The sequence below is a fragment of the Eleginops maclovinus genome, chromosome 3 (assembly GCF_036324505.1).
Source record: "Eleginops maclovinus isolate JMC-PN-2008 ecotype Puerto Natales chromosome 3, JC_Emac_rtc_rv5, whole genome shotgun sequence".
Classification (NCBI taxonomy): domain Eukaryota; kingdom Metazoa; phylum Chordata; class Actinopteri; order Perciformes; family Eleginopidae; genus Eleginops; species Eleginops maclovinus.
The window spans coordinates 9,235,116-9,260,095 of NC_086351.1; the positions used below are offsets into that span (position 1 = coordinate 9,235,116).

General features: G+C 40.8%; 2 protein-coding genes across 3 annotated transcripts; one reads left to right on the plus strand and one right to left on the minus strand.

The window, feature by feature from the left end:
- The first annotated feature begins 1,284 nt into the window (after positions 1 to 1,284).
- seraf (Schwann cell-specific EGF-like repeat autocrine factor) lies at positions 1,285 to 4,311 on the plus strand. 2 transcript variants are annotated; one of them, XM_063878586.1, is made up of 6 exons: positions 1,319 to 1,377; positions 1,447 to 1,678; positions 2,120 to 2,215; positions 2,529 to 2,633; positions 3,142 to 3,237; positions 3,662 to 4,311. In XM_063878586.1, exons 2-6 carry the CDS (start codon positions 1,465 to 1,467, stop codon positions 3,772 to 3,774), a joined length of 624 nt encoding a protein of 207 aa, XP_063734656.1. In that variant the 5' UTR covers positions 1,319 to 1,377; positions 1,447 to 1,464; the 3' UTR covers positions 3,775 to 4,311. The 2 variants fall into 2 exon arrangements, with proteins under 2 accessions (XP_063734655.1, XP_063734656.1); XM_063878585.1 differs by having other exon boundaries at positions 1,285 to 1,678; positions 3,662 to 4,310.
- vwde (von Willebrand factor D and EGF domains) lies at positions 4,002 to 24,686 on the minus strand. The gene is given in 32 exon segments (XM_063878584.1): positions 4,002 to 4,610; positions 5,062 to 5,159; positions 5,355 to 5,450; positions 5,675 to 5,770; positions 5,894 to 5,989; positions 6,767 to 6,862; positions 7,031 to 7,126; positions 7,847 to 7,942; positions 8,036 to 8,131; positions 8,530 to 8,625; positions 8,807 to 9,151; positions 9,868 to 10,080; positions 10,210 to 10,347; positions 10,631 to 10,778; positions 10,780 to 10,851; positions 11,761 to 12,011; positions 12,677 to 12,791; positions 12,959 to 13,063; positions 13,906 to 14,070; positions 14,708 to 14,844; positions 15,201 to 16,084; positions 16,639 to 16,835; positions 17,064 to 17,337; positions 17,528 to 17,601; positions 17,873 to 18,087; positions 18,183 to 18,330; positions 18,587 to 18,676; positions 19,127 to 19,356; positions 20,249 to 20,323; positions 21,002 to 21,233; positions 22,427 to 22,617; positions 24,499 to 24,686. Coding segments are annotated over 32 exon segments (5,262 nt in total). The 5' UTR covers positions 24,581 to 24,686; the 3' UTR covers positions 4,002 to 4,595.
- Positions 24,687 to 24,980: the final 294 nt, after the last annotated feature.

Below are 24,980 nucleotides of genomic sequence, written 5' to 3' on the forward strand. Positions count from 1 at the left end.
AACACACACATAGACAACTTAACTTTTCCCTTTTTCTGAACATATACTGTAGCTGTCATTTTTTTTCCCTTCTGTATGACTGACACTGCACATTACAATCACATCTCAGCCAATATATTAACATGCCAAAAAAGAAAAAACATGGTATGTATATCCGTTAAATAAAGTATTCTGCCTCAGTGAATATATTGTGTCACACAAATGTGAGAGATGTTTGCCCAGCATCTTGTTGTTAATTTAAAAAAATGTTTGCTTAAATAACATATAAGATTGATTTCAGAATTGTTGCAACCAATTATATTCTGTTATTTTCCTGTGTCTTTTGGAGTATTAATAATACTGATAATCACTGACTTTGGAAATAAACTAAATCCCAGGTAAACAGTTGAAAGGTTATATTAATTCAGATTCATCCATTACTACACCATTTTTGGTTACTCAATGGCATGTAATGAGTTGTAGGCTCCTAGTTTTGTTATTGGAAAAGTACATTTTTCAAAAAAGGTAAACTGAATAGTATGGAAATCTAATCAACTGCTAGTTTAAGAGACCCAGTAAAGAGGACAGCCACATCCGCTATTGATCTGGTTGTGTTATTGCCATTAAAGCAGACCTCCCCCTCACCCTGTACTTCATATAGACCCAGCACTTCCTCTCAGGTCAAAGGAAATGGGTTTTCCACATGTCTTCTACATTAAGTCACAACTCCAAACAAGTCTTGCTGAAAAAAAAAGAATCTAGCTGGCTCCAAACTGAACCTCTTTTTTTGCAAACCATGGCATAGACGGTGAAAATTGATCCTACAATATGATGGACATAAGATATCAACATACAAACCATGTACAATCTAATTTACAATAATGTTGTTCTTATACACTTCTGTTACTTTGACAAAGTACAACAATTATAGTTGATTGTTTTTTAAATCATCTTTGTTAAACTTTGTTTTAAGCTTTATGTTGTATCTTGGAGTAAATTGTAGTTTTTGTAAAACGAATTAACTTCACCTTCAGCCCAACATTTAGGACAACCTTGTTTAGCTTTGCAACCTTTTGCATAATTTGCTAGCTAGCTTGTTGACATTCAACAGGGAGAAAACTCGTGACTGTTTAATTAACGTTCACTTAGGTAGTTAACGATAGCTAGCTTCAATAAAAACAGCTGACAGTAATGTGTTCGGCATACATACTATACTATGGCTAGCGTCTAAATTAGTTTAAACTAATGTTTGTGTATCTGCGCCCACTTTCCAAACTCACCACGCATCCAATCTCTCCACATCAGCTGGCCACCGCTCTCTCCCAGCCCCTGCCCGGATCCGCCCCCCTGTGCTAACCTGGTTGTAGTGTCCATGTGTGCACAGCGGGGGCGACGTGGGTAGGTCTCTCGGTACTTTCTCCATCTACTCAACCACTGCACCCTTATCCGTTCCTTTCTCTCTCCCAGAGACAAAACTCACATAACATGGACTTCTTGGGTCTCTGTTCAGCGGTTCTTTTGCTCACCTTGGTCACTCGAAGCTCCGCGGCGGGTTCGGACGCGCCCCGAGGAGTCGCGGTCGGGTTCGTTTTTGACCCCAAAGCGATATGCGAACCGCCGTGCGAACACGGAGGCGTCTGCATCCGCAACAACACATGCTTCTGCTCCAAGGGCTACGAAGGAGAGACCTGCCAGTATGGTGATGTTACAATCATTGTATTTGTTTTATTAGCTGCGTGTGTAAAATGTTGTGTTATTATAAAAGTATACAAATATGTTGTTTGAGTGAGTATACAGTGCAGTTTTTAATATAGCTATATTTTCCTCCTCTTGTAGAGGAAACAATGCTCAGAGATGTATGGATGATGCATTAAAAACACTTATTTCAAGTGTCATGCTCTTAAATGTAAACCCATAATGCATTTTATAAGACTGTAATGTATCTTGCATCAGTTTAATGCTGATTATTTTAGGTTTGTGTCAGGATACTGAATGTAGCTGTTTTGAGTTTAAGATCTTGATTGCCAAAAGAGAGCATACAGTATACCTCTTCATCATAATGACTTATTCTACTGTAAGTTTTACAATATCTTAGATCAACGCTATGAGTGTTAATGTCAACATTTTTGTGTGAATACAGCCAATTGTTATCCCAAATGTAAGAATGGAGGAACATGTCTTCGTCCTGGAAAATGCAGATGTCCTCCAGCATATGGAGGACGATACTGTCACAAAGGTAAGCAGGGTTTATTTGCAGTTATTTGTCATTTAAATATCTTGCTGGTTCAACAATTATTTTGTAGTTGTTTAGTTGTTGTCTATTTTTAAATTCAGTGTCGATATTAGTCTTAATGCATTTGTTCTGCATCAATCCTGTAGTAGTTGGTACGGGTTAGAAAATAAATCAGTTGACTTGCAAGATAAATACCAGGACAGGGGGAATTTAGGAATGTCACTAAGTAAAATATGTCTAAAATAAGTGTTGACAAAAATACTTAAGGACAGGACAGGTAAACTATCATCACAGTGATCTGTGTCTCTTTCCACAGTGACTTGTGAAGGTGGCTGCTGGAATGGAGGGGAATGCAACGCTGTTAATGGAGTGACCAAATGTATCTGCCCCTCGAGCTGGACCGGCTCAAAATGCCAAGATGGTCTGTACATTTTATGGCCTTATCTAATTACCCTATTAACACCAAAGGTCGAAGTCACCAAATGGAGCTGGTCTCTCAGCAGGAGCTATTCATCCTCAGCAGCACACTAAAATACTTCTGGTTCTGGTTCCAAGTTGCTGTCAGGATGGAAACCAGAAAATCATAACTCAGTTGTAATAATGAATTACATAATTTTGTGCTATAAAGATTAAATTGCCTTCACACTTTGGGTTAATGCCTTTTCCCTGTCTTGCTAAGAATTGAATGAGAAGATTGTTACTTGGACATGGGGTAACTGCTTGGCTGGCTATGAAATAGACCAACGCATAACACTTTTTCAAACCACAACTAATTGTTTTTATGCTTCCATTTTTGTATGGATTCTACAAACGAGATGTGTTGAATAGTTATGTTCAGAGGTTTTGGTAGACTGGTTTTGTTTCCTTCAGGCAGAGCCAGGCCTAAAAAAAAGCTAGTTAATGTGAGCTCTGTATTTTTTCCCATGCAGCGATCTGTCCACAAGGCTGTAGGAACGGGGGAATTTGTGTGGCTCCAGGAATCTGCAGCTGTCCAGAGGGATGGCTGGGTGGTGCCTGCCACACTGGTGAGTTCAACCTGTTCCCAAAGACCAAACACTTCCACATGCATGAATGCATTTTACAAGCCTGGTTTTTTTTTTGCTTCCTTTTGCGTCCATTCAAAGTTTTGTTCTTTTTAGATTTGGTTGTGCTTTCCCAGGATCCCTGTTAACTGTATACAACTTACTCTGCAGATACAAATTAGATATCAGTCCGCCAAACAGCTGATAATTGTATAAATCAAATGTGTATATCTGCTTAGGGAAAATCCTTAGCTAAGGGTTTTGCCAGATGTGACAAAAACCCAGACCTGGAAATGGTTCTCATATCAGTTTCTGGATTTGTGGTGTTTAGATTTACAAGCACTAGTTGTAAGGCTAGAGGCCGTACTTTTCTTCGGTTTTACAAATTATTGAACACGTTGTTTTGTTTATTTTGTCTCTGCTAAAGCTGTGTGCACTAAGTCCTGCCTGAATGGAGGAAAGTGTATTTCTCCAGACAAATGCCGCTGCCGTCCTCCTTTCTTTGGCCTTCGTTGCGAGGAGAGGAAGAAGTCCTACTAGTGCCGACCAGGTCAAAGGGCACAGAGGCTTTATGCTAATGTGGACAATTCAATGATTTTGCAGAAACATGTAGTTTTTACATTTTTTCTACTATATGTAATTTGTTTTGAAGAAACCTTGAACTTTTTAAGTGTTCTCACTTGACTGTATGAACATGATATGTACTGTAGCTTTTGCCAATAAATGAGTAAAAGAGATTTTACCAAAACAAAAGCACATAACTTGAACATTCTTTATTTTGTCATATAACTTGTACCACAGTGTAATTTTTTTTTTATACAAAATCAAAACCCTTTATATATATCCCCAAAACATGGAATTACTTTACCCCGACCAACAATATATTAATGGAAGCAATACAGAAAAAAACATGGCATAACACCATGTCTTCAGTCTTCAACATGTACCTGATGTGAACCTTTACATGAGCCATAAACAGTAAAGCGGCATAACATTTATTTTCCCATAAGTGAGAAACAAACAGTGCAGTTTGGCTAAATACTGAAAAATCCTATTCATAACCTACACTTTATGAAAGAATTATCACTGAAACAGAGTTATTTGTTGTCTACTCATTTCACATAATACTGTGCAGTAACATTCACATCTGTAGAAAGTCTCATCTATGCTGATGCATTAACCAGATGTGTGTTACTGTGAGCCTTGAGGTAGTGATATACAGAGCAGACATGTGCAATCCATCATGTCCCCCTGTTAGCCTTCAAATTTGCAAAGAGTCGATTTCACAACAATTTATGATGCCCTCATCTTGCTTTGTGCATTTTGTTGCTCCTATCATCCCATTTCTCTTTTCTCCTCCATCATGCTTGTGATGCCTGTAAAGGTGCAAACAGAAATAAATACATAGAAACATTAGATTTCAAATGCTATGTTTTATGATACATCCAAGGTGGCTTTTTAATTCATTTGAAGCCTATGTCCTTTTGTTTTTCGTGTTGTACTGTAATATGAAACCATAGAGCAAAGCATCATTTTCTCTGAAAGATTATCACTGTGCTGAAGGTGTTTTAGAATCCTCAAAGACTTAACAAGTATTTCATTTGTCATGAATAATTGGTAAATAGATGTGTTTTCTTTCCCAGCAAAAACATGGTATACTTCAGATTGCAATTTCAATCCGTCACAAAACACATCTATGATTCAGTCTCAACCATCAGACGACTGTCCGAGATCTTTTAACGTTGCCAGACATTTATCTTTCTTATTGCTTCTACCACTGAACTACACAGTGACATGTACTGTATAAAGTGCAGCTCCTTTTCTGACCTTTATAGCACAGGTGAGGCCCTTGTAGCCTCTCCGACAGTAGCAGTAGTCAGGAAGGACACACCTGCCTCCGTTCAGACACTGCTGTTTACAAACCGCTGAGGAGAGGATCAATGTATCAGAAGTTAGCATGTAAGACATTTAGAAAAAATAATGAAAACAATAAAATGATAAAACACATGTGTCTGTTTATCCTGACAACAAACACCAAAATAGCACAAATTAGGTTTGGGTAGGCCAGAGGGCGAGTGCACTGAGTTGTATATCCTTTGTTTTATCATGAATGAACTCACGTGTTTGACACTGGAGACCTTCCCAGCCGGAGGGACAGTGGCAGGTGTTTGGTCCCAAACACTCGCCACCATTTTTACACTTTTGCAGACACACAGCTACAGTGAGAAAAACGGAGGGAGGCATGAACTCAGTCTACAGCAGCTTGGTGAATAATGTTGGCATAAGATCTGACACACTCAATTCTGACATGACTTGAATGCTTTAACAAAGATATGGATTAAAGACACAGCAACAAATGCTGAATAAATACATAATTCCAAGATTTAAATTATACCTTTGCTATATTTGGTGTATATAAATAAAACATGTAGTCACTCACGTATGTTGCACCTCATCCCTCTCCACCCTGACGCACAGGAGCATGTGTTGGGTCCTACACATTTGCCTTTGTTCATGCAAATTGGCTCACATACACCTGCAACACATTTTTTTATACATTAGAGTGACATAGAGAGTTGTGGTCTGCCAGTGGCTAAATTCACTTTACAGCAAGTAAGAGTTAAATAAGTTAAAATATGCAGTCAGTGACATTACTCACTCCTTTGACACCTTTTTCCAGTGTAGCCTTCAGGGCATGAGCATACATTGTTCCTCATACACTGACCTCCATTCTTACAAGGTGGGCTGCATAGAGCTGAAAAACACAATAATATTAAACTGAAAAAAACAACAGGAGACTCAATAATAAAGAAAATAATCATAAATATAAATAACCATAGTCTGGTATGTCAAACAGTTCTGTCCAAACAAACAACAAAAATCACCACATCTCTCCTCTCATCCATCCTTTTCCACTGCACATGGTAAACTGGCGTATTACGAAGGAAAAGAAAACCCCTGAGTTTTGGACCTGACCTTGTACTGTGATCTGTTCAAGTGCCTGCAGGATTCAGCCAATTATTAATGTATTGTTGGTAAAAAACTTAGCATTGCAACTGAGTGTCAGATCTTTTGAAAGTATTCTGGTATCTTTGCTGATACTTCTGCCAGTTTCTTTATTTAAATCTGGTAATTTTATACATACAAAAATTCCCATAGATTTATTTCATTTATCACAAACTCTTCATTTAAACCCAAAAGAGGAAGTTTTTCATGGTTTGGAGATTGGTAACAAACATTTGATATATGTTGAGAGAAACATGAAGCTCTTAAATGGATAATTTTTTCACCAGAGAAGGATTACCTTACAGGTTCTGATTTGATGCAGTTTAAAAAGCCAGTATCAGCTAACTAATACATCTCGTTAATCCTGACTGTTACTGTATTTAATTGCCTTATCATGCAAGCTACCACCTCAAAGTTCCTCTCCTAGGGCAAGAAATAGATACAGGATTTTCTGCGCGCTCCTTCTCTGGGGTTGAACAGCAGAGCAGTAAAATGTGTCAGTGTGATAAATAAACATCAGTTTTACCAATTTGACACTGGGAGCCATAGAAGCCACTGGGACAGGCACAGATGTTGGGCCTAATGCATGTTCCTCCATTTAGACAGACGGGGTTACATTGAGCTAAGGAAGACACAAAGCAGCATTTAGATTATACAGATTTGTTGCTTACGTTTTTTTCTTAAAATCTATTGTATAAGGCAGACAAAAAAAGCCTGTTTGTTTTCCTGTATGACAACTTCATGTAGATGCATTGTGAATACACACTTGATGATGGGTGTAACCTTGTACCTGAGTAACATGTTGGTCCATACCAGCCTGGTTGGCATTCGCAGACATCAGGAGAAATGCACTCTCCTCCATTTTCACAGTGCCTATTACAAACCACTGAAACAGAGGAATCATTATTATTGACAATTCTAAAATGTGCCGACTATAGAAACTCAGAAACCATTAACAGAAAATCCCAGAAAAATCAAAGTCATAGTATTAACGCCTGCTGCTGATGCACAGGTTATCATGAGTGCTATTGATAAACTCATCCTAATCTCCTTAAGAAAGTACATTACGATATTCCCGTTAACATCAAACTATTCCCTCAATGAAACGATGACTTTGAGGTCAACATGCTGACTTTAAAACTCAAAGTCATTCTGATTTACAGCAAACTAGGATTACTGCCTTGTAGTTTTATGCTCATCCATGTCATAAATACCACCACCTCGTCATTTTATGCTCTTAGAAATTTGTGTGAAATTGTCAAACTGAACAAATTAATGTCAATAAAGTGTTTCACAAAGTCTCAGTGACCTTAACCATTGAACACCAAAATCTATTTCAGTTCCTCCTTGGGCCAAGTGGATATTTATGACAAATTTGAAGACATTGCCTCACTTGTGCTGAGATATATCAATAATGAAAATGGTACTAACTGAAGTAGGTAAGTGGACAGACTGAAAACCTAATGCCTCCGGCCAGGCGCTGAGGGATAAAAAAGGTCACAACCTACAGACAGCGCAGTAAATCTCAGAGACCGCCGCTTGAATACAAATAGTTTGCACATCACAAAATGTTTCACCCAGTCAAAGTAGTACCGTAACAACTCACTGATTTCACATCTGGGTCCCACATATCCATAGGGGCAGGTACACAGGTTTCGGGCCAGACAGGTGCCTCCATGTTGACAAGTCGGCTCGCAGCTTGCTACACACACCGACAGGAAACAACACAAGGATACGCATCAGTATTCTGTGCGTGTCAGCATGTTAGACAGGTGTGAATATGAGCTCAGGTTACCTTCCTCACAGGTGGGCCCGCTGTAGCCCACAGAACATTCACACACATTAGGATTCACACACCTCCCCTGGTTTTTGCAGTCAGGTCGACACACGGCTGAGTAGAAACAAAATTAGACACGGATAAATGAGCCAAGTCCTCAGTGGTGATTTAAGAGTAATGTGCAATGACAGCATGCAGAGTGCTCCAAGGTTTAACTATCATAACACTGTAAGTTGCAGAGGTGCCAACAAGAGTGATACTGGAACAATCAGATCGCTTTACTCTTCCCTCAGGGCCTAGTCCACTGCTAGCGACACATTTAGCAACACAGTGAAAAAGCAAGAAATATATTGTAATTCATTCCCAATGCTACAGTGATCACATTCATAGATCTTTTTCTATTACCACTGTAATGAATGCAAATAAAGCGTGATGAAGCCGCCAATCATTCGGCATCTATTGACACTAATACATTTGTTTCCAGCACAATAATAAACAAGTCTCCCTCTTACCAATATGGCAGTTGTATCCGGTGTAGCCCTCCATGCAGGTGCAGGTGTTGGGCAGAGTGCACTCCATGTTCCTCCCACAGTGGTACCTGCACACAGCTGAAATCAAATGACACGGATACTTGTAGAAATGCACCCATGATGGGAAAACATGCCACTCTAATGCACTAAGAAGTTAGATTGAAAGAACTTATCACCTTTTGTCCCCTCATGCATACAAGTATGTTTATACATCATAGTCACAAACACACAATGACATTTTCACATTGCCAGTCGGTACCTTTACATATGATTCCATCTCCGGTGTAGCCGTATGGGCAGCGGCCACACTTAAAGTATCCGGTGACGGTGGGCTCACAGGGAACACCGGGGAAGCAGGGAGAGTCAGCACAGGTCACATAGAGCAATGGTGACTCCACCTTCATCATGGTGGTGAGGTTGGTCTTTCTGTCATCATAAGAACCTCTCCTGACACTGGACATGGTGGCCTCTGGTCTACGGCTGTCAGGGGGTCTTCTGGGTGAGGTGGGGAATGATGAAGAGGAGGTGGGAGTTGTTTCCTTGCTGGAATTTGATTGGATGATTTGAAAATGACCATCTGCTCCCCTGGTGATTGTCCCCTGTCCTGTAAAATACTGGGAGTTAGAGGATATGACTTATAAATCTAAAAAAAATGTAGCCTCTGTTTTTCAACATTAAAACATGAATCAAAACTCTTGGTGAACAGTCTTGGTATTGGTGAACAGTCAGAAAATTAGCTATTGTCAATATGCAGTAGATATAAATAGGCTGAGCTGCTGAAGTAGATAGGCCTGGATGATTGGACCGCGCCATTTTGTCAAATCAGAAGGGTGGGGTTTCACCAGATCCAGTTCCTCCAAACCACCCCTTTTAAGTAGAGCAATGTCTTATATTTCTGTTCATATTATTTATAATTCACCTTTTGTTTTTCCAATTGTGTTACCTACTGTATCCTTAAAAATGGTCAATAATTTTGGCAACTAAAATAACTAATTTTCTCAACCTCTCTCCCGGTTTTATGCGTACCATTGGCTTTCACTCTATTCACCTATTGAAATACGTGTCATATTTAAAATATATATACTTTTCATATATGGAAATTATTCTTTTGCTTTAACTAACGTACATCATAAATTGAAACATATAGATATAATGAAACATATGATAACAACAAATGTGTTTCAAACTTGCTAGTGGATTTTCAAAAATATTTTTGAATGAAGCCTTCTGTTACAAAGCAAAATCACAGAGCATACAAGGTGCTCGCCATTTTTACTTTACAAGCCACAGTTGACATTTATTTCAAAGAATAACTCTTACCTGTAGCTGTGCACGTTCGTCCATTTCCATGGAAACCTGCAGGACATGGTCCACAGACAAAGCCCACTGAGACATGGGTGCTCTCGAAACACTGAACACCCAGGTAACACGGCCTTCTGGAGCAGGGCGATGGGCCCGAGTATTTGGGCCTCGATGAAACCTTCAGTACTCTGGCTGGTGTCGTCAATGCTTTGACAGGAGGGTCTTGGTTTCCTTGGAAACAAAAAACATAAAAACAGCCTTCAAGCAGACAAAACAATTAGCTTGAATCAAAAGTAAGAATAAGATTGAGTAGAGACTGACTATTCTACTTAATAACTTAATTTGAGCTAGAAGACTTACGTGTGCAGATTCTCCCGTCCCCACTGTATCCCTGTGGACAGACTCCACAGATGAAGGAGCCCAGCGTGTTGTTACAGCCCGCTTCAGGGAAACAAGGCTGCGAGATGCACTCATCTATATCTTCTCTACATGTATGACCTGGAAGCAGAGAAAACACCAGTCCTTATGTCAATGAAACATTACAACATAACCTTAAAAGAAGAAAATTAATTGGAATAGATAATCCTAAATAAAGGGCCAAAAAGTGACCTTGTTAAACTGCACTCACCCTGACCATGATAATAGCACTGAAGCTTAACGTTTGGCTCTCAGTATCCGTATGAATATCTAAATGGCTCAATGTTTTCTTAAACCAATTTCTTAGTAAACCATCAATGTTACTGTACATGTGATGATAACAGCTTTGCAGGTATATCCCTACCTGTCATTCCAGCTGGACAGATACAGGAGAAAGAGTTGGGGCCGTCAATGCAGCGGCCAAGTCGACATGGGTTGGGTTTACAGTCGTCAATGTCCACCTCACACCTTTCACCTTTAAATCCATCAAGACACACACAAAGGTATTCCCCTCTGCCCTGCAGGAAGGTTGCTGTTGGTCACACAGGAAGCTCCATTTAGACATTCACAGGAGTGCACAAACACCTGAAGGAAAGAGGAAAACATGTCTGTAATCTAAGAACAACAGCCCATCAAGAAGCTATATGGAAATCCTAACACATGCAAGAAAACACTTTAAACTATGGATTAATACAATAAAGAAAAAGAAATATGCAAACAAATCAATGAAAACATTTATACACAGATAACAATTCTGGTTAAAATGCAGGTTAATGTAAAAAATGAAAAGTGTTTTTTGTGTAAACCATCTACTATGGATATAACAGAGGAGATCAAATTTGCTCCTGCTTTTTGCCCAACCATAAATTGTATGTGGCGCTCTGAGCAGCTCTTTTATTACCTGGATGTATATTGCCTTGTGGGACAAAAAATATCCATCAACACGAAATAAATAAAACATAAAATGATTTTAAAAAAATGTTTACATCATGTTTTTGTTACTTGAGCACAAAGTGTAATTCAACTTTTATTAAGTTGTTTTAAAAAAAAGGAGGGACATGAGCAGAGAACTACGTTTCACCAGCTCCCTCTAGTGGAGGAAGCTACAAGTAATTTTTTAGTGAGAGCCACATTCTGTGGTGGGCTCTGGACTACAAGGTAAACTTTTTTGGACTGCCAAGAATTCACATAACTGTGTAAAATTACTTACTCTTGACCATTGCTTAGTCTAGACTGTAATTAAGGCCTAATGTTGAATTAAAGTTGCTTAGAAGAAGTTAAATTTGACTGTACAAAAAGTTATGTATTGATTTAATGGACCAAAGGTGTTCGTGTTTTTAAGTCATGTACTTTGTTACAAGAAAAGACAATAAAAACAAAGAATTTAATTTAAATCATGAATCCAATCAGTCCACTCCAAACAAAGGGGTATGACACTGTAAGTAAGATATTTTTTGGTCACACAATGACACAGAAAAGAAAGACGAACATTACCTGTATGGAGGCTCTGGTCTCAGCGTTGCAGTCGTCCGTCACTGTAAACTGGAGAGTGTGTGTGTCTGTAGTTTCAGTCCTCCACCTTACCAGGCCATCAGGAGAAAGAGATGCCCCTTCAGGCCCTGATTCCAGGGTGAAGCGCACTGCTGAGCCCTCAGGGTCCCGAGCTTGCAGCTGATAGATGAAATCCCCTCCCTGGAAGGATCGGAGATGAAACGGCAACGACTGGAGCACTGGAGGCTCGTTCTCTGATGGGAAACACAATTTATGTGGTGGGTGAAAAAGTGCTTGAAAAGGTGGGAATCATTAAAATCTTCTGCAGCCCTAATTTGTATCACAATCTAGAAAAAGCTATACCTTCAGATAGAGCTTTAAATAATAATTGGAAGATGGAATTATTAACAGCTTACCATCTTTTGATTCTGTGTATAGATTGGCGACGCAATACTGCAGTTATTCAGTCGCTACACTTTAAAGGTGTGTAGTTTAGAACAAAATTAAGGTTCAAAGGCAAAGGGGTGCCATTTCAATCCTCCTATCGTTATGATTCAGATCAGTGATTTAACTTATACATATTCTGTCCTTTCTTGTGAAAGGAGTGAGTGCTGTTTGACCTACTTGATGTTAAAGTAGCAAAGTCGGTCTGAAAGTGTAACAATGAGGTAAAGCTGTCATCATATCAGCGCCCCGGGGACTAAAGCTACTTCAATGGCTCCAATCTGCACAGAGCTGCTGACAGATTATCACAACAGCCCTGAGCAAATACAAGCTATAACACTCAGTGATGGCTATCCAAACTCAACTCTACTAAAGAAGTGGAACATCACAAACTTTTTAATCTTAGAAAGTGTATATCATAGTCTAGACTTCTTGAACTGTGAGAGGAACCAGATGAGTATACCAATGTACATACTCTCCACTATGGACCATGTGTGTTTGGACGACTCCGGGCGACAAGTGAGGCAAGGGCTGCTGAGATTGGAATCCCCCTCACTGTGACACAGGCCGTCAATGTTGCAGGTTTTCTCCTGGGAGATCAGGACAATAATAAACAATCAATTCAGTGTTTATTTCTCTTTGAAACTAAAGATCTGTAAAATATAAACTGCAGGAAGAACATACACTCCAGTGGGTTGTTGGCAGAGGCTCAGATTGGCTCTATTAAATTAATATCCCTTTTCGAAGGCTGTCTTACCCTCAGGGTGCAGAGGACTTCAGTGTTGAGGCTGCAGATCTGGCAGGCTCCGTCATACAGAGTCAGTATCTTGGCGTTACTGTAGCTGTAGCCATCATTGGAAACCTGCCATCAGCAGAAGCGTGATTACTGTGGATCACTGGGAAAAGGCATTAAACAAATAAACTGAACTGTAGCAAGATTAACTGCTTTTGCTCACAGGAGGTCATTTTTTACTGCTTCTATATTTCAATACAGTTATTTAAGTCTGTGAAAACGTGTAGTGTTATTTCTCTTTGATTTAAAATTGATGCTGGGGAGATCCTTCTTAGTGATAAAAGTCATCAAAAATGTTAACATATTCTTACTGCTGTTAAATTATTCACATATTAAAGGGATAGTCCAGCGAAAATTGACCCCAGGGTCTTTTTCTGCATGAAAACGGGGCAGTGCGCAGAACGCTTCAAAAACGGCATTTTTTAACCACTAACATGGCTTTTTAATAAACTTTGGGTTTGCAAACTACGTTGTTGGTGCTCCGTTGTATGTGTAGGGACCCTACATGCTACTGCAGAGGTTTGGTGCTATTTCGAGCCATGTTAATGGTTAAAAAATGTCGTTTTGGAAGCGTTCTGTCCACTGCCCCGATTGAATGCACTGTAAGCTGTTTTGGCTATTAGCGTTGCTACCGGTTTTTCCGGGCAAGCTCAATACTGGTTGATGAACAAAAAAAAACTCTCTGGGGGGCTAACTTGATCAGTTTTCATGCAGAAAAAGACCCTGGGGTCAATTTTCGCCGGACTATCCCTTTAAGTAAATAATCAATTAATCAAAGTATTTTCCTCCTTAATCATGTCAAAGCTTGAGATAACCAGCAAACCTTCAAATGTGTTTGACTTTGATGCTAATTCTTAGTTTTTCAAAAGAGGTCAAGGCTGTGGTGTGCATTACAGAGAGACGTGACTAACTTTGATCTGCCAGCGGGCCAGGGGTCTGTTCGATGCTGTTTCAAGGTCCAGGCCTGCAGGAGCCTGGCTGACCTCCAGGGGGAGCTTGCACTCCAGAGCCGTTGTATCCAGAAAGACTGCGGGGATGAACTGGGGCTCGTCCAGAACCCACTCCCAATCTTCAAACTTGACAGGAGACACATAGGGAGAGAGTGAAAATTGCATGACTTTTATGAGGTACACAAGTTATGAGAAGACAGCTTTATTTGATCAGAATAGACAAGTGATTGATTATATCCAAAGAGCTTGTATTTAGCTTTCAATACAGGAATGATAAACTGTTGCCATACAATGGCCTTCGTTGACATTTTGTCACTGACTAGAACTGAGAACCATAACCCTTTTCTTATAATCGTAACCCATTTAACCTGAGGTCAACCTTTACACAGCAGTAAAGATGATAGAAAAACAGCTTTGACATTATTTAAGAGATTTATTTTTTAAAGTATTAAATGTATGAAGAAAATAATAAGTAAAGTTACATAAATGTGCCAAACAAAGTAGTCTGATAAAAAAAATATATTTCCTCACCCTCTGGATTGGACTCCTTATTTGTAACAAAACTAAGCTAAGCATTAATCAGAATCAATAATACTTGAAATCTGACTCTCCCTCAATTATCTACCATATGCGAAAAAACAAAAATGAAATAAATGTATAAATCGCAGGTAGAAAAATACTATTTTCAGAACAGAGGATGAATGCATAGCAACGTTAATGTGTAAACAAGAATGGAAGAAAAAGAAGCTGAAAATCTGTGTACCTTTTCTTTGAGAAACTCACACTTGAGCTCATAGGAGTCCCTGAAGCCTTGACCATAGACCTGGATGGTGGAGCAGTCTCCCTGTCGGACGTCACAGAGACCCTCCTTCTCCAGCTCAGTGATCTCTGGGATCTGGTCTTCAAAATATCAACAACAAAAAGTACATAAACTGTTAGACCTGAGAATTTAAGTCAAGTAAGTCATTATAGTAGTTCTGTAGAAAAAAAATTAGATTTGCAAAAGTAACTGATACATTTATTAGGATGTATGACATAGTGATGCCTCAGATGTTCTTTTGGTTAAGGGATGTAGATCATTTTAAAAGAAAAGTAGTTTTCTTTTTTTAATTCAAGTTGATGTGAGCTGTAACTAGGTTTTGTTATTTTAAGCGATCCAATCCAGTTAAAACTAAATGGATCTAACTTAAATCCGTCTTGTAACTGTACCTCTCTAAAACTAGTGTGTCTATATCAGTGTTTGTGTAGTATATTACCAGACAGCACACTGCAGTCATATGATCCAAATCCAGGGAAGCAGATACAACCCCACTCTGAGCACTGGCCGTTGCCGTTGCACAGACTGGGACATTTGAGGACAGCCAGAACATCCTGGAACTCTTCTTCTCTGCTCCTCTCCTCTATTAGTCTCCTCTCACACTCATTTTCCAGCAGTGGTAAAGTAGCATTCAGCCATGACTGGTCATCTTTCAGCTGTAGGTCAGTAACACACATGGCCTCCACAAGGCTAATTATTGCCTCTCCTAACAGGCGGGCGCATCCTAACGTTATGCTTGAGCCTGCCACCACCTCCTGACACTGAGTCCTGGCCTGCTGATCGGTAAGGCCAGATGGTGTGGGCCACGTTAGAGAGGAGTCTGTTAGAACTACTGCTTCATGGTCCTCTGGGAAAAAGTAGGAATAGCCCTCCAGATCAGACTGGCTGAGACTTTGATGTAACGGTGGGTCTGCCGCCTGGCTCTGCCGCCCGGCTCTGCCTCCCTGGCTGTGAGCTGAGGTTGAAGCTCCATCCCTGGAAGCTCGCAGGGAGGAATTTATCTCACGTAGCTGAGAGTGACTGCCTCTATCCTGGGGGGTTTGACTGGATTGACCTGGAGGCAGTGGCTGTCTGTCGCTTCCTCCGCCTTTGAGTAGTTCCACTGAGCTTATGTACTCGGCTGTGACGTCCAGAGTGGGGATGACACTTTGAAGGTGCACGTTGCCATGATGAGAGCAGGGGGAGTCGGTGGAGGTGACGGATCGAGATCGGGATCTGGAAGATGTGAGGCGGGGCCCCGTCTGGCAGTTACAGTACTTGCGGGGGCTCGGTGTACTCAGATGGGATGGCACGGTGTCAAACAGGCTGCTGCCAGGGGGAAGCCTGACAAAGGGAAGGAGGAGATGTCAGGAAGGATGAAACAGGGTTTGACAGGAAGCTCTTTGATTGGCATATAAGAGGCTCTGTGCTACCATGGCAGATATTTTGATGAGAAGGGCATAATCTCTAAGAAATTTACAAGTAATCAATTTATGACCCACATTGAACCTTTGGGAGCCCCTGGCCTCTGGTTCTTAAGAAAGATGCTTGGTTTACCAAGCATAAATATGCCTCAGGTCTTGGGAGATGATGTTTGCTAGAACAAAGCTTTGTAGAAGATGCTGGGCAACTGTATAACAATTCTAAAAGACATCCTGAATAGTTGGTTAGCAAAAATAGCCAAACACAAAAATGTGAAACAATCCCTCAAGAATTTGCAATGTATTTTTCTTCCAAAAATAAATAGTAACTTACATTACATTCATTTATCCTTGTCTGAAATTACCTACCTCTTCATTCAGTCCTTTAACATGCCAGCGGCGCTCATGAATCAAACTGCATCGACTATCAAAGCTTTTGTGTAAACTGTCACCTATTTCACTATTAAAAGTACGGACCTCCATTCAGAGATAAAAGCAGGAAGATGCTCCAGTGTGGCGCCCCCTGCAGAGTGGAGGTCGTTGACTGACTGTCCGTCGTAGGTCCCACACAGACCCTCAGTGTGGCCCCGGTCTGAACTGGGAGCTCTCAGCGTCAGACTCATCCCCCAGTCAGAGACGTCTGCACGAACAAACGCTCCGGATGAGAAGGTGATCTGTAAACAGGCAAAGATTCAGGTCATCAAACGAAGACAGCATGCCATTTCATAACAACCAAAGATCCACTTAGATTGTGAATGAGTTTGTTACATTTTCATACCAAGGCATTCTTGATGGCTATTTGTAAACAGGTTTATAACCCTCAATAAACAAATAGCTGGAAGTGCTCTGTAAGTTGCCCAGACCATTCAGCATTCATTAGTCAGTGTCTGACTCATCCTCACCGTGACTTTGCGGCCCTGGTAGGACTCTGTGATACGAATGCCGCTCTTGGTCAGGTCTCTATTTTTCACCCACAGGTGAGGTTTGGTTTCACCCACTTCTCCGTTGCACATATCAAAAGCGATGACATCGCCGCCGTCCCTCACCACGAAGCCGCACACACACGATGCGGCGTGCACCACGCTGCCACACTCCCACTGACGAACATGGACCTCAAAGGGCTTCAAAGTGCTCTTATAGAGGACAAAGGTGCCCACTTGGTAGTTCTCATAGGGCCTGTAAAAAAAAGATAAATATTCACACGATTGAAGCCCTGCAGCACTTTTGTATAGACCCGTAGGTATTATTTTTGTTACAGTGCATTTACTATTGATAATTTAAAACTTCCACATACAAATCAATCTGTTAAATCGCATATATTACATTGTTATTACATGTTAAATCTGTTTCTGATAGACTGATGTACCTGCCATCAAATGTGATAATGTGAGGATCAGTAAAGGAGTAGCAGAAAGCTGAAGGGACATCCTTCACTGTTATCTGGAATGACAAATACATTTAATTTATAGTAAATACTTAAAACCAATGATAACATGATTGGTTCTCAATTGAATATTCCAAAAAACTGAAAAACACAGTTTGAAACAAGCTCAAAGCATTCAATGTTCTTATTATTAATATGGGTTGAATAGCATCCCTATGAATAAGAAAACGTTTTTTATATAAATAAAAATCCAAACCTCGTAAATTAATATTCTCAAGGTTAATAAAATGTGTTCAAAATTCCCCCAGGACAACTTCATCTGTTTACCTCAACCGGTTCAGGTGAGTATCCATTCCAGAGAAAATTCTGTGTGATGATGGATTTAACAGAGATCTGAGTTGTCCTGTTGCTGTCTGTATGAAAGTCAGTGATGGGGCTGAAGTGGATCAGTGCTCGGCTACAAACCCCGTCTGTACAGGGGCCCCGGAACAGATCCACCACACAGGAGGAGAGAGACAGATCTGCACCCAACAAACCGTCATCTGTCACAAAACAAGGAATAAGATAATTGTTATTTTCATGATGGTACAACAGAAAATGTAAAACATCATGTTATTATCTTGCTCTAAGTTCTCACCTTTACTGCTGGTGCTGAGCTGTAGAGACAGAGTGCAATGCTCTGCAGAGGGGGATGACTCTTCCAGACAGGGGACAGGAACTGTGCTCTCCACCAACAGCTCATACAGCCTCCCATCCTCAGACACACTGCTCTCATTTGGTCTCAGCTGCACAAAACAGTTATTAAACTGATCAGCCCTTTTTTTACAACTTGCATCATTAACACATTACATACAGGTAGAGAGAATTTAGGCAAAGACAGAATATAATTAAAACACACAGACATGTATGCAACCACATAGAAGTGCACAGATGTATCGCTCTATGCTGCAAAGTTAAAGTTGTGGTCACACACATACCTGTAATCGAGAGGCACCACTCATAGACATAGTTATACAATTTAATATGTATACGGTGATATACCCTAATCCCAGCAAAGAACTCCAGACTTTCCACTGAAGCACCACGGATGTTGGGCGAGTCCAAGAAGAAACTGGAGCTCGAGCAGTAGATCTAAGAGAGAGGGAGAGAGACCTGGGAGTGTTTTAAAAAAATAAAAACTATTATGCCAGCATTTCAAAGGGAGAAAGACAGAGATAGAGATATGGGGAGAGGAATAGAGTGAGAAATATAGAAGGAAAGAGGAAGTGAAAGTTACCATGCAGCAAAAAAATGGGAAGACAATTCTTGATTCGCCCACTGCATTCCAGTAATCCTATGATGAAAAGAGCCAGGTCCAGCCTATCCCACCTCATTTAATAATAAAAGTCTTAGGTGAGGTTAAGTGTTAGCTTTCATTAGCCTATGTTTATTATTGCATTTTGTCAATAAACATACTATGTTTCATATTCTCAAGATAAAAGGGCTTGATTTTGTCTTTGAGAACCACTTTTACTCAACCTTTTATCTTAAAGTAGAACACATTTTCAAACTGAACTGAACTCAGCAGCTTCTGCATCATACCTTGTCCCCCAGACGGAGGTTGAAGCCATCCAGCTCGATAAAGGCGTAGGTCTGGAGGGTGGTCTCCTGTTTGAGCTCCTCCTTCCTGCCCTCAGGCGAGAGGCGGGACCAGGCCACCACGTATCCCAGCGAGCTGTTGGAGCTGCTGCCAAAGCTGCACTTCAGGAACACAGACTTTCCTGTCACCTCTGAGACAATCACTGGTGCTGATGGAGTGGGAGGCTTCTTTGCTGATGGATAAAGAAGAACAGGTGGGTGGATGAGTGGAGTTAACCATTTGTTTTAGCTTAAATTATATATATATATATTTATGCACAGGTTTCCCTCACAACAGGGGTGGAAAAGGAAGCCAATACAGCCCTAATTAAGAAATTAAGGCCTATATACAGTACTGTACACATGGCTCCCCATACAAGGGTATGTTCACCCACAGGATGTCTTTTCTATCACATTACTGGTTTAAGTATACAGTATCGCATATGGCCAAAAGTATGTGGACACCCTGTCTGTACAACTTATTCATGCAATTTGGAGCTGTTTTAAGTGGCTTGAGTTTACTTCTACTTGAGGTTCTTCCTTGTGGCAACTAAAAAGCTGTTCCTGTTTAAACACAACATTGTGCACTAAAACCAGCTACTGTAAACAAAGTCATGTTTTTTTGCAGAGATCCCCGAATGCAACACCATCGAGAATCAGATATCTTGGGGAAAGTCTTCACAGAAGTGTGGAGGCTGTTTTAGCAACTTATCAATACATCATATGGGAGAACTTTGTCTACTTTGTATGTATTTTTCTGGTTATTTTATATAAAACAAGTTATTGAATCTTATTACGATCAGTGACATTTCATTCATCTCTCGTTTAACCTCCCTTCTCCTTTCCACCACTGCCAGCTTCCTTAAACCTGCCTTGGCATAATTCACAACCTGTCTGAGGGCTGTCACCATGGAGACGAGGCCCAGCGGACGCCGGGACACATGCTCAGCTCATTAAGAGGAGCGGTGAGGGGCCGCCGGTGCATTCCTGACCGCATGGCAACTCCCTGACCTCCAGATTGTTTTGGCGTTTGACCTAACACGAGGAGACAAGCGTAAGCCATAAACACAGCAGCAGGATTCTCACTTTTACATGTTCCATCGACGTTCGCCTCGTCGGGGCCACACCTCGGCGACGCTGTGGGTGAAGTGTCCGACATCTCTGTTAGATAAATAGGAAAGGAATAACATCACTCAGTTGCATGTATTAATCAACATTAATTACATAACAGATTCAAATACTTTGAAGTGCAGAGACTCTATGACTGATTTCTAAGATCCCGTTTGGTTTCTAAGTGTCTGAAAAGTCATGTGTATCCTCAAAACCGACTTTAAGCCTCACACTGATTACTCTAGTGCAGTCTTATTCTCAAGATAGATTTTCTTCAACATTTCGCCCTTGAGGATAATGTTGTTACTGCCTATATCTTCTTGGCACAATGGTTTCATGTTTGAATGATAGTAACACATCCTCATATTTACATGAAGCAAACATTATTATTTTTTCCTTTAGTGCTAGTTGAGATCTCGGCCTTCTCTCCAATATAATGGAACTAGATGAAAGCTGGTTATTGGAGCTGAAAGCACCAAGAAAATACACCTGAAAAACTTGACATCAATGTCTCTTTCCAGAAATTATGACATTGTTACTCAAGATAATCCACAGACCTTGTTATGAGGAGTTTAATTTATCCCACAAACTTTTTTCTTTATACCAAGCTTTACCCGACAAACCGTAAGACAGCACAGAAGTGTGTAAGGGTGTAAAAATGAGAGCTTCATGCTTGTAACAGCATTCTAAAAAATAAGAGAAAATAATGGACTTTTTATTCGGACATACCCTGAGCGCAGTATCCCATGCATCCCTGTGTAGGCTGGAGCAGGTAAACATAGAAGTCTTCACAGTTGCGCACGGTGACCGGGATGCGGAACATGCAGCAGTCTTTTCCGGTGCCTGGGAAAAGCTGCCAGGCAGCGCAGGCCGTCAGCTGCCTCACCTCCCGGGGCCCCGGCAGGGACTCACCTTCAGCCAGGGACAGCCACACAGGAGCCTGAGTCCCACAGTGGTTCACCTGTATGTGTAGAAAGAGATAGAAGGGAGAACAGGGGGCACACTGTGGTTTCTTGGTTGAACTCAGGTGAAATGTGATAATAAGGACAAATGGAAGAGCTGTAATCTTTGCATGTTGGACATGTCGTCGCCTTATTATGTAACACATGTTCAAAGCAATCCTCCCTTCACAGCTGGACTCTCACAGGATATGAGACAAATTCAAGCTCTCTTTGCACTCTCCTTCATACATATGTACTCACAAACATACAAACATACCTGTGTGTGTCCTCAAATGTGTATGTACGCACAAATGCATTTCTTGACACAAAGACAGAGGTGAGGACAGAGTTTCTCCTCATGAGATCACAGATTGGGTGTTAAGAGATTCTGTAGATTGGTGTATTGATGTTTGTATTAAAATCACTAAATCAAACATTTGGAATAAATAAACACTCACCAAAGTGACTGACCTGATCAAAACAAAATGCGGGGCTCATGAGAATTGTATGACCTTTACTGACTTGACTTAAGCAACTGAGATTCTGCAAATGTACACAATGTCTCTGCAAAAGAAAAAGAAATCAGGGTGAACTGGAAAAGATTTCCCATCTTGTTTTGTCTTTGCAAGAGAGAAAACCCTCTCTTAAACCCCTTGTAAGGAAATGCTTTGCAGCTGGTCAACATAAAATATAACTTTTGTATGTCACAGTGACCACATCTTCACTGCAGCTCATAAGCTAAAGCAGCTGAAGGGTTAGAAAGGTGAACTTGTAGATCAAAGTTTGACAGTTTGGAGTCCCTGACTAAATATCTTAAGCCCAAGATTGATGAGGTGAAACTACAAACAAAGCAAAAATACTGCTGAAGTTTCAGACTAGCAAATCATGCAGATGTAGAGAACAGTGGAATGCATGTCAAGGGATTTGGGAAATTCACATCGGGGCTTTGAGAGTTAGATAAGAAGATCAATACCACTTTGATATCTGTATGCAAAATATGATGCTAGAGCAAAATAAAGGTAAGCTTGGCTTAGCATAAAGGCCAATCACAGCTTGCTTGGTTCTGTTCAATTTTTTAAAATCCACTATCCACTTACCACCCCAACAAGTATTTAGAGCTACACTATGATACAACGTGTTTGCAGAATAGCGTAGTATTGTTACAGTGCTTTACAGGGAAGTAAATAGGATTTGCTGTATGTAAATCATTTACCTCCACACACTCAGTGGGCATGCTGGCCGGCTTATCAAAGATCTGAAACTGGTACCAGCCTGGAGAGAGGGAGTGGTCGCAGATGAATTCCTGCAGGGCCGACTGCTGCACCCAGCTGGAGCTGAAGGTGGTGCTGCGGTAGGGATCCTGGAGGATAGAGTGGCCACCCGACACACACTCTGGAGGAAGCTCTGCAAGTCCAGGCAGAGAAACAACATACAGTAAGCACTGGTTGTACACAAATACTGTTAATACCAATGATCAAATATATGGAAAGCTTTCTGCAGGACAAATAGTGAAGTGTTGAAAACCACCGCCTAGTTCCTCTGTGTTCAGATACAGAACTTGAATTGAATGTCAAAAGCTTACACACAAACCATAAAATGCACTGACATGTGGAATGCAAGATATTATCGGATAGGTTATGGATACATTGACTGAAAAAGGGTAGAAAAATGTTGCTTTGACAAAATTAATAACAAAGGAAATATGATATAAACATAACACAACCAGGTATTAGATCGCTAGCAAATAACAAGAAGACAATCAAATATGTAACATAGGTTTATAGCTAGGTTATAACAAGGTAAAGCAAATGGAAGACAAAGAGAAGAGCTGTAACTAAGAAGTACAGACCAGCTTCTGTGCACCGCAGAAAATTGTTCTGGCCCCAAGAGTTTAAGTGAAAGGTGATAGTCTATCTGAGTCTGCCACAGTGACAGGCAGACAAGGCACTGAAAGAGACCACAGGAGCTGTCAAAGCTGCCGATAGACAGCCTTCGTTCTCAACACCTGGTTGCTTCAGTCTGGATCAACTTAATGGAATGAGTATATAATTACGTTTGCACTTATAGACGTCTACTGTTAGATGTCATAGACAGGTAAGGTATAAAACTACTGTTTAGCGGTTTTAACTACAACATATAAATCCCCTGATCTTCTCTTTGACCTTTAAACTATCACGATAACCAGACCCTTAAACAGCAGCACAAGGGAGCCAGCTGGTCGTTCCCAGCAGGATGTGACAGCTGATGTTTCAGATATGGTTGCACATGAGTAGTAACATAAAGGGGAGAAAGCACTTTCATCAGATTGTAGTAAAGAGCTACTGGAAACTTTCAATAGCTTGTCATGGGAATGTTACGAAAACTTTAACTTGTAGTCACATGTAAATGTATATCAGGAGGGAAACTTTACTTTGAGCAATTCTAAAGTAATGTGTTTTACACAGAAAAACTATATCAAAATGATGGACATCTTTTTCAAAGCTTTAATAGAGGGAAAGGAATTCCTAAAGCTTGAACTGAGACATGAAAGGTCAGCAGGTTAATGTCTCTAAAACACACAGTTTGAGCACTTTGGGATCATAAGAACAGTCAATAAAATAAAACTTGAACATCTTTGCAGAGGAACATGCCAAGGCAACCCCTGAACATAACACAGTAGTTTTAGCTTGCCAAAAAGTGAGTGTAGAAAGACAGAAAAATATTCAAGCTGAAACCCAGAAATATCGGCCAGCTTTTGTAAAATGGGTTGCCTGAGAGATCAAGTTAAAGATGACTCTGACTGAGTCTGTCACAGTGCTGACAGGCAGACGAGCCACTGAATGAGACCACAGGAGTTGTCAAAGCTGTAAAGGACTGACCTCCTTCTCAACACCTGGTGGCCTCAGTCCTGATCAGCTGGAAAGGAGCTGTGAGTGCACATCCTCTCTGCCTGTCATCAAAGGCGACTCTGATTCCTATGATAGCACAATACTTTACACTGTGGCCATGAGACTTGGAGGTATGTGGCCTTGGATGACATGATGGATGAGAAGGTGTCAGCTTCTTTTTGGCAGAGGGACAAAAGAAAAAAATCTAAGAGGAAGCTCAGTACTCTGAGCTCTTTGGTATACAGTAATTAAATTAGATTTTTTATCAGTTTTTTTCATTTAATTACGGAGGGAAACGGCAGAGTAGATTAACAAGTGTATGCCCATAACATGTATGGAAATAGTGACTGCGCAACTCTTTTACCGCGTTTAAAACTAAATCTATGAGTTTGTGAATTACTTGGAGGTCGTCTCTTACCTGTTTGCGCGTGCATTGCGGTAGGAAGTAAAAACACAACCCACGTAAGAAGTTTGGAAACGGTTTCAAGTCTCATCGTCATGCCGCGTCCAGCGCGCTATGTTCTAACCAAACAGCCAAAGCACTGGCACCGTTTAACCGATGTCCTCCGTCTGCTCCCAGCAACAAGAGGGCAGCCGACGTTTTCCGGTCAGAAACAAAGTGAAGGACGAACTCCGAAGGAACTTGAGGTTTGCTGAAGCCACTCTTGGTTGGAGTAGTTGGAGTGATCGGAGAGGCTGTCGGCTGATCCGAGGCGCCGGGCTGCAGCGGCTGACCACACACTGCTGTAGCTGCAGCATCACACTGTATTAGGAGGGGCATCAACGCTGCATGCCAAAAAACATCCACACTGCTGCACACATCTGCCACTGAGCAGCACGGGTACCAGCACAATGGAGATGCAGCTCTTATTCTGAAAGATCACTGTGTTTTATCAGTTG

What these genes read in the sequence shown, in the direction of transcription:
- seraf (XM_063878585.1), top strand. Translation starts at nt 1,465, where the DNA reads ATGGACTTCTTGGGTCTCTGTTCAGCGGTTCTTTTGCTCACCTTGGTC. An exon ending in AGGAGAGACCTGCCAGTATG is followed by an intron (nt 1,679 to 2,119) that starts GTGATGTTACAA and finishes GTGTGAATACAG; the next exon opens with CCAATTGTTATCCCAAATGT. An exon ending in GGGTGGTGCCTGCCACACTG is followed by an intron (nt 3,238 to 3,661) that starts GTGAGTTCAACC and finishes TCTCTGCTAAAG; the next exon opens with CTGTGTGCACTAAGTCCTGC.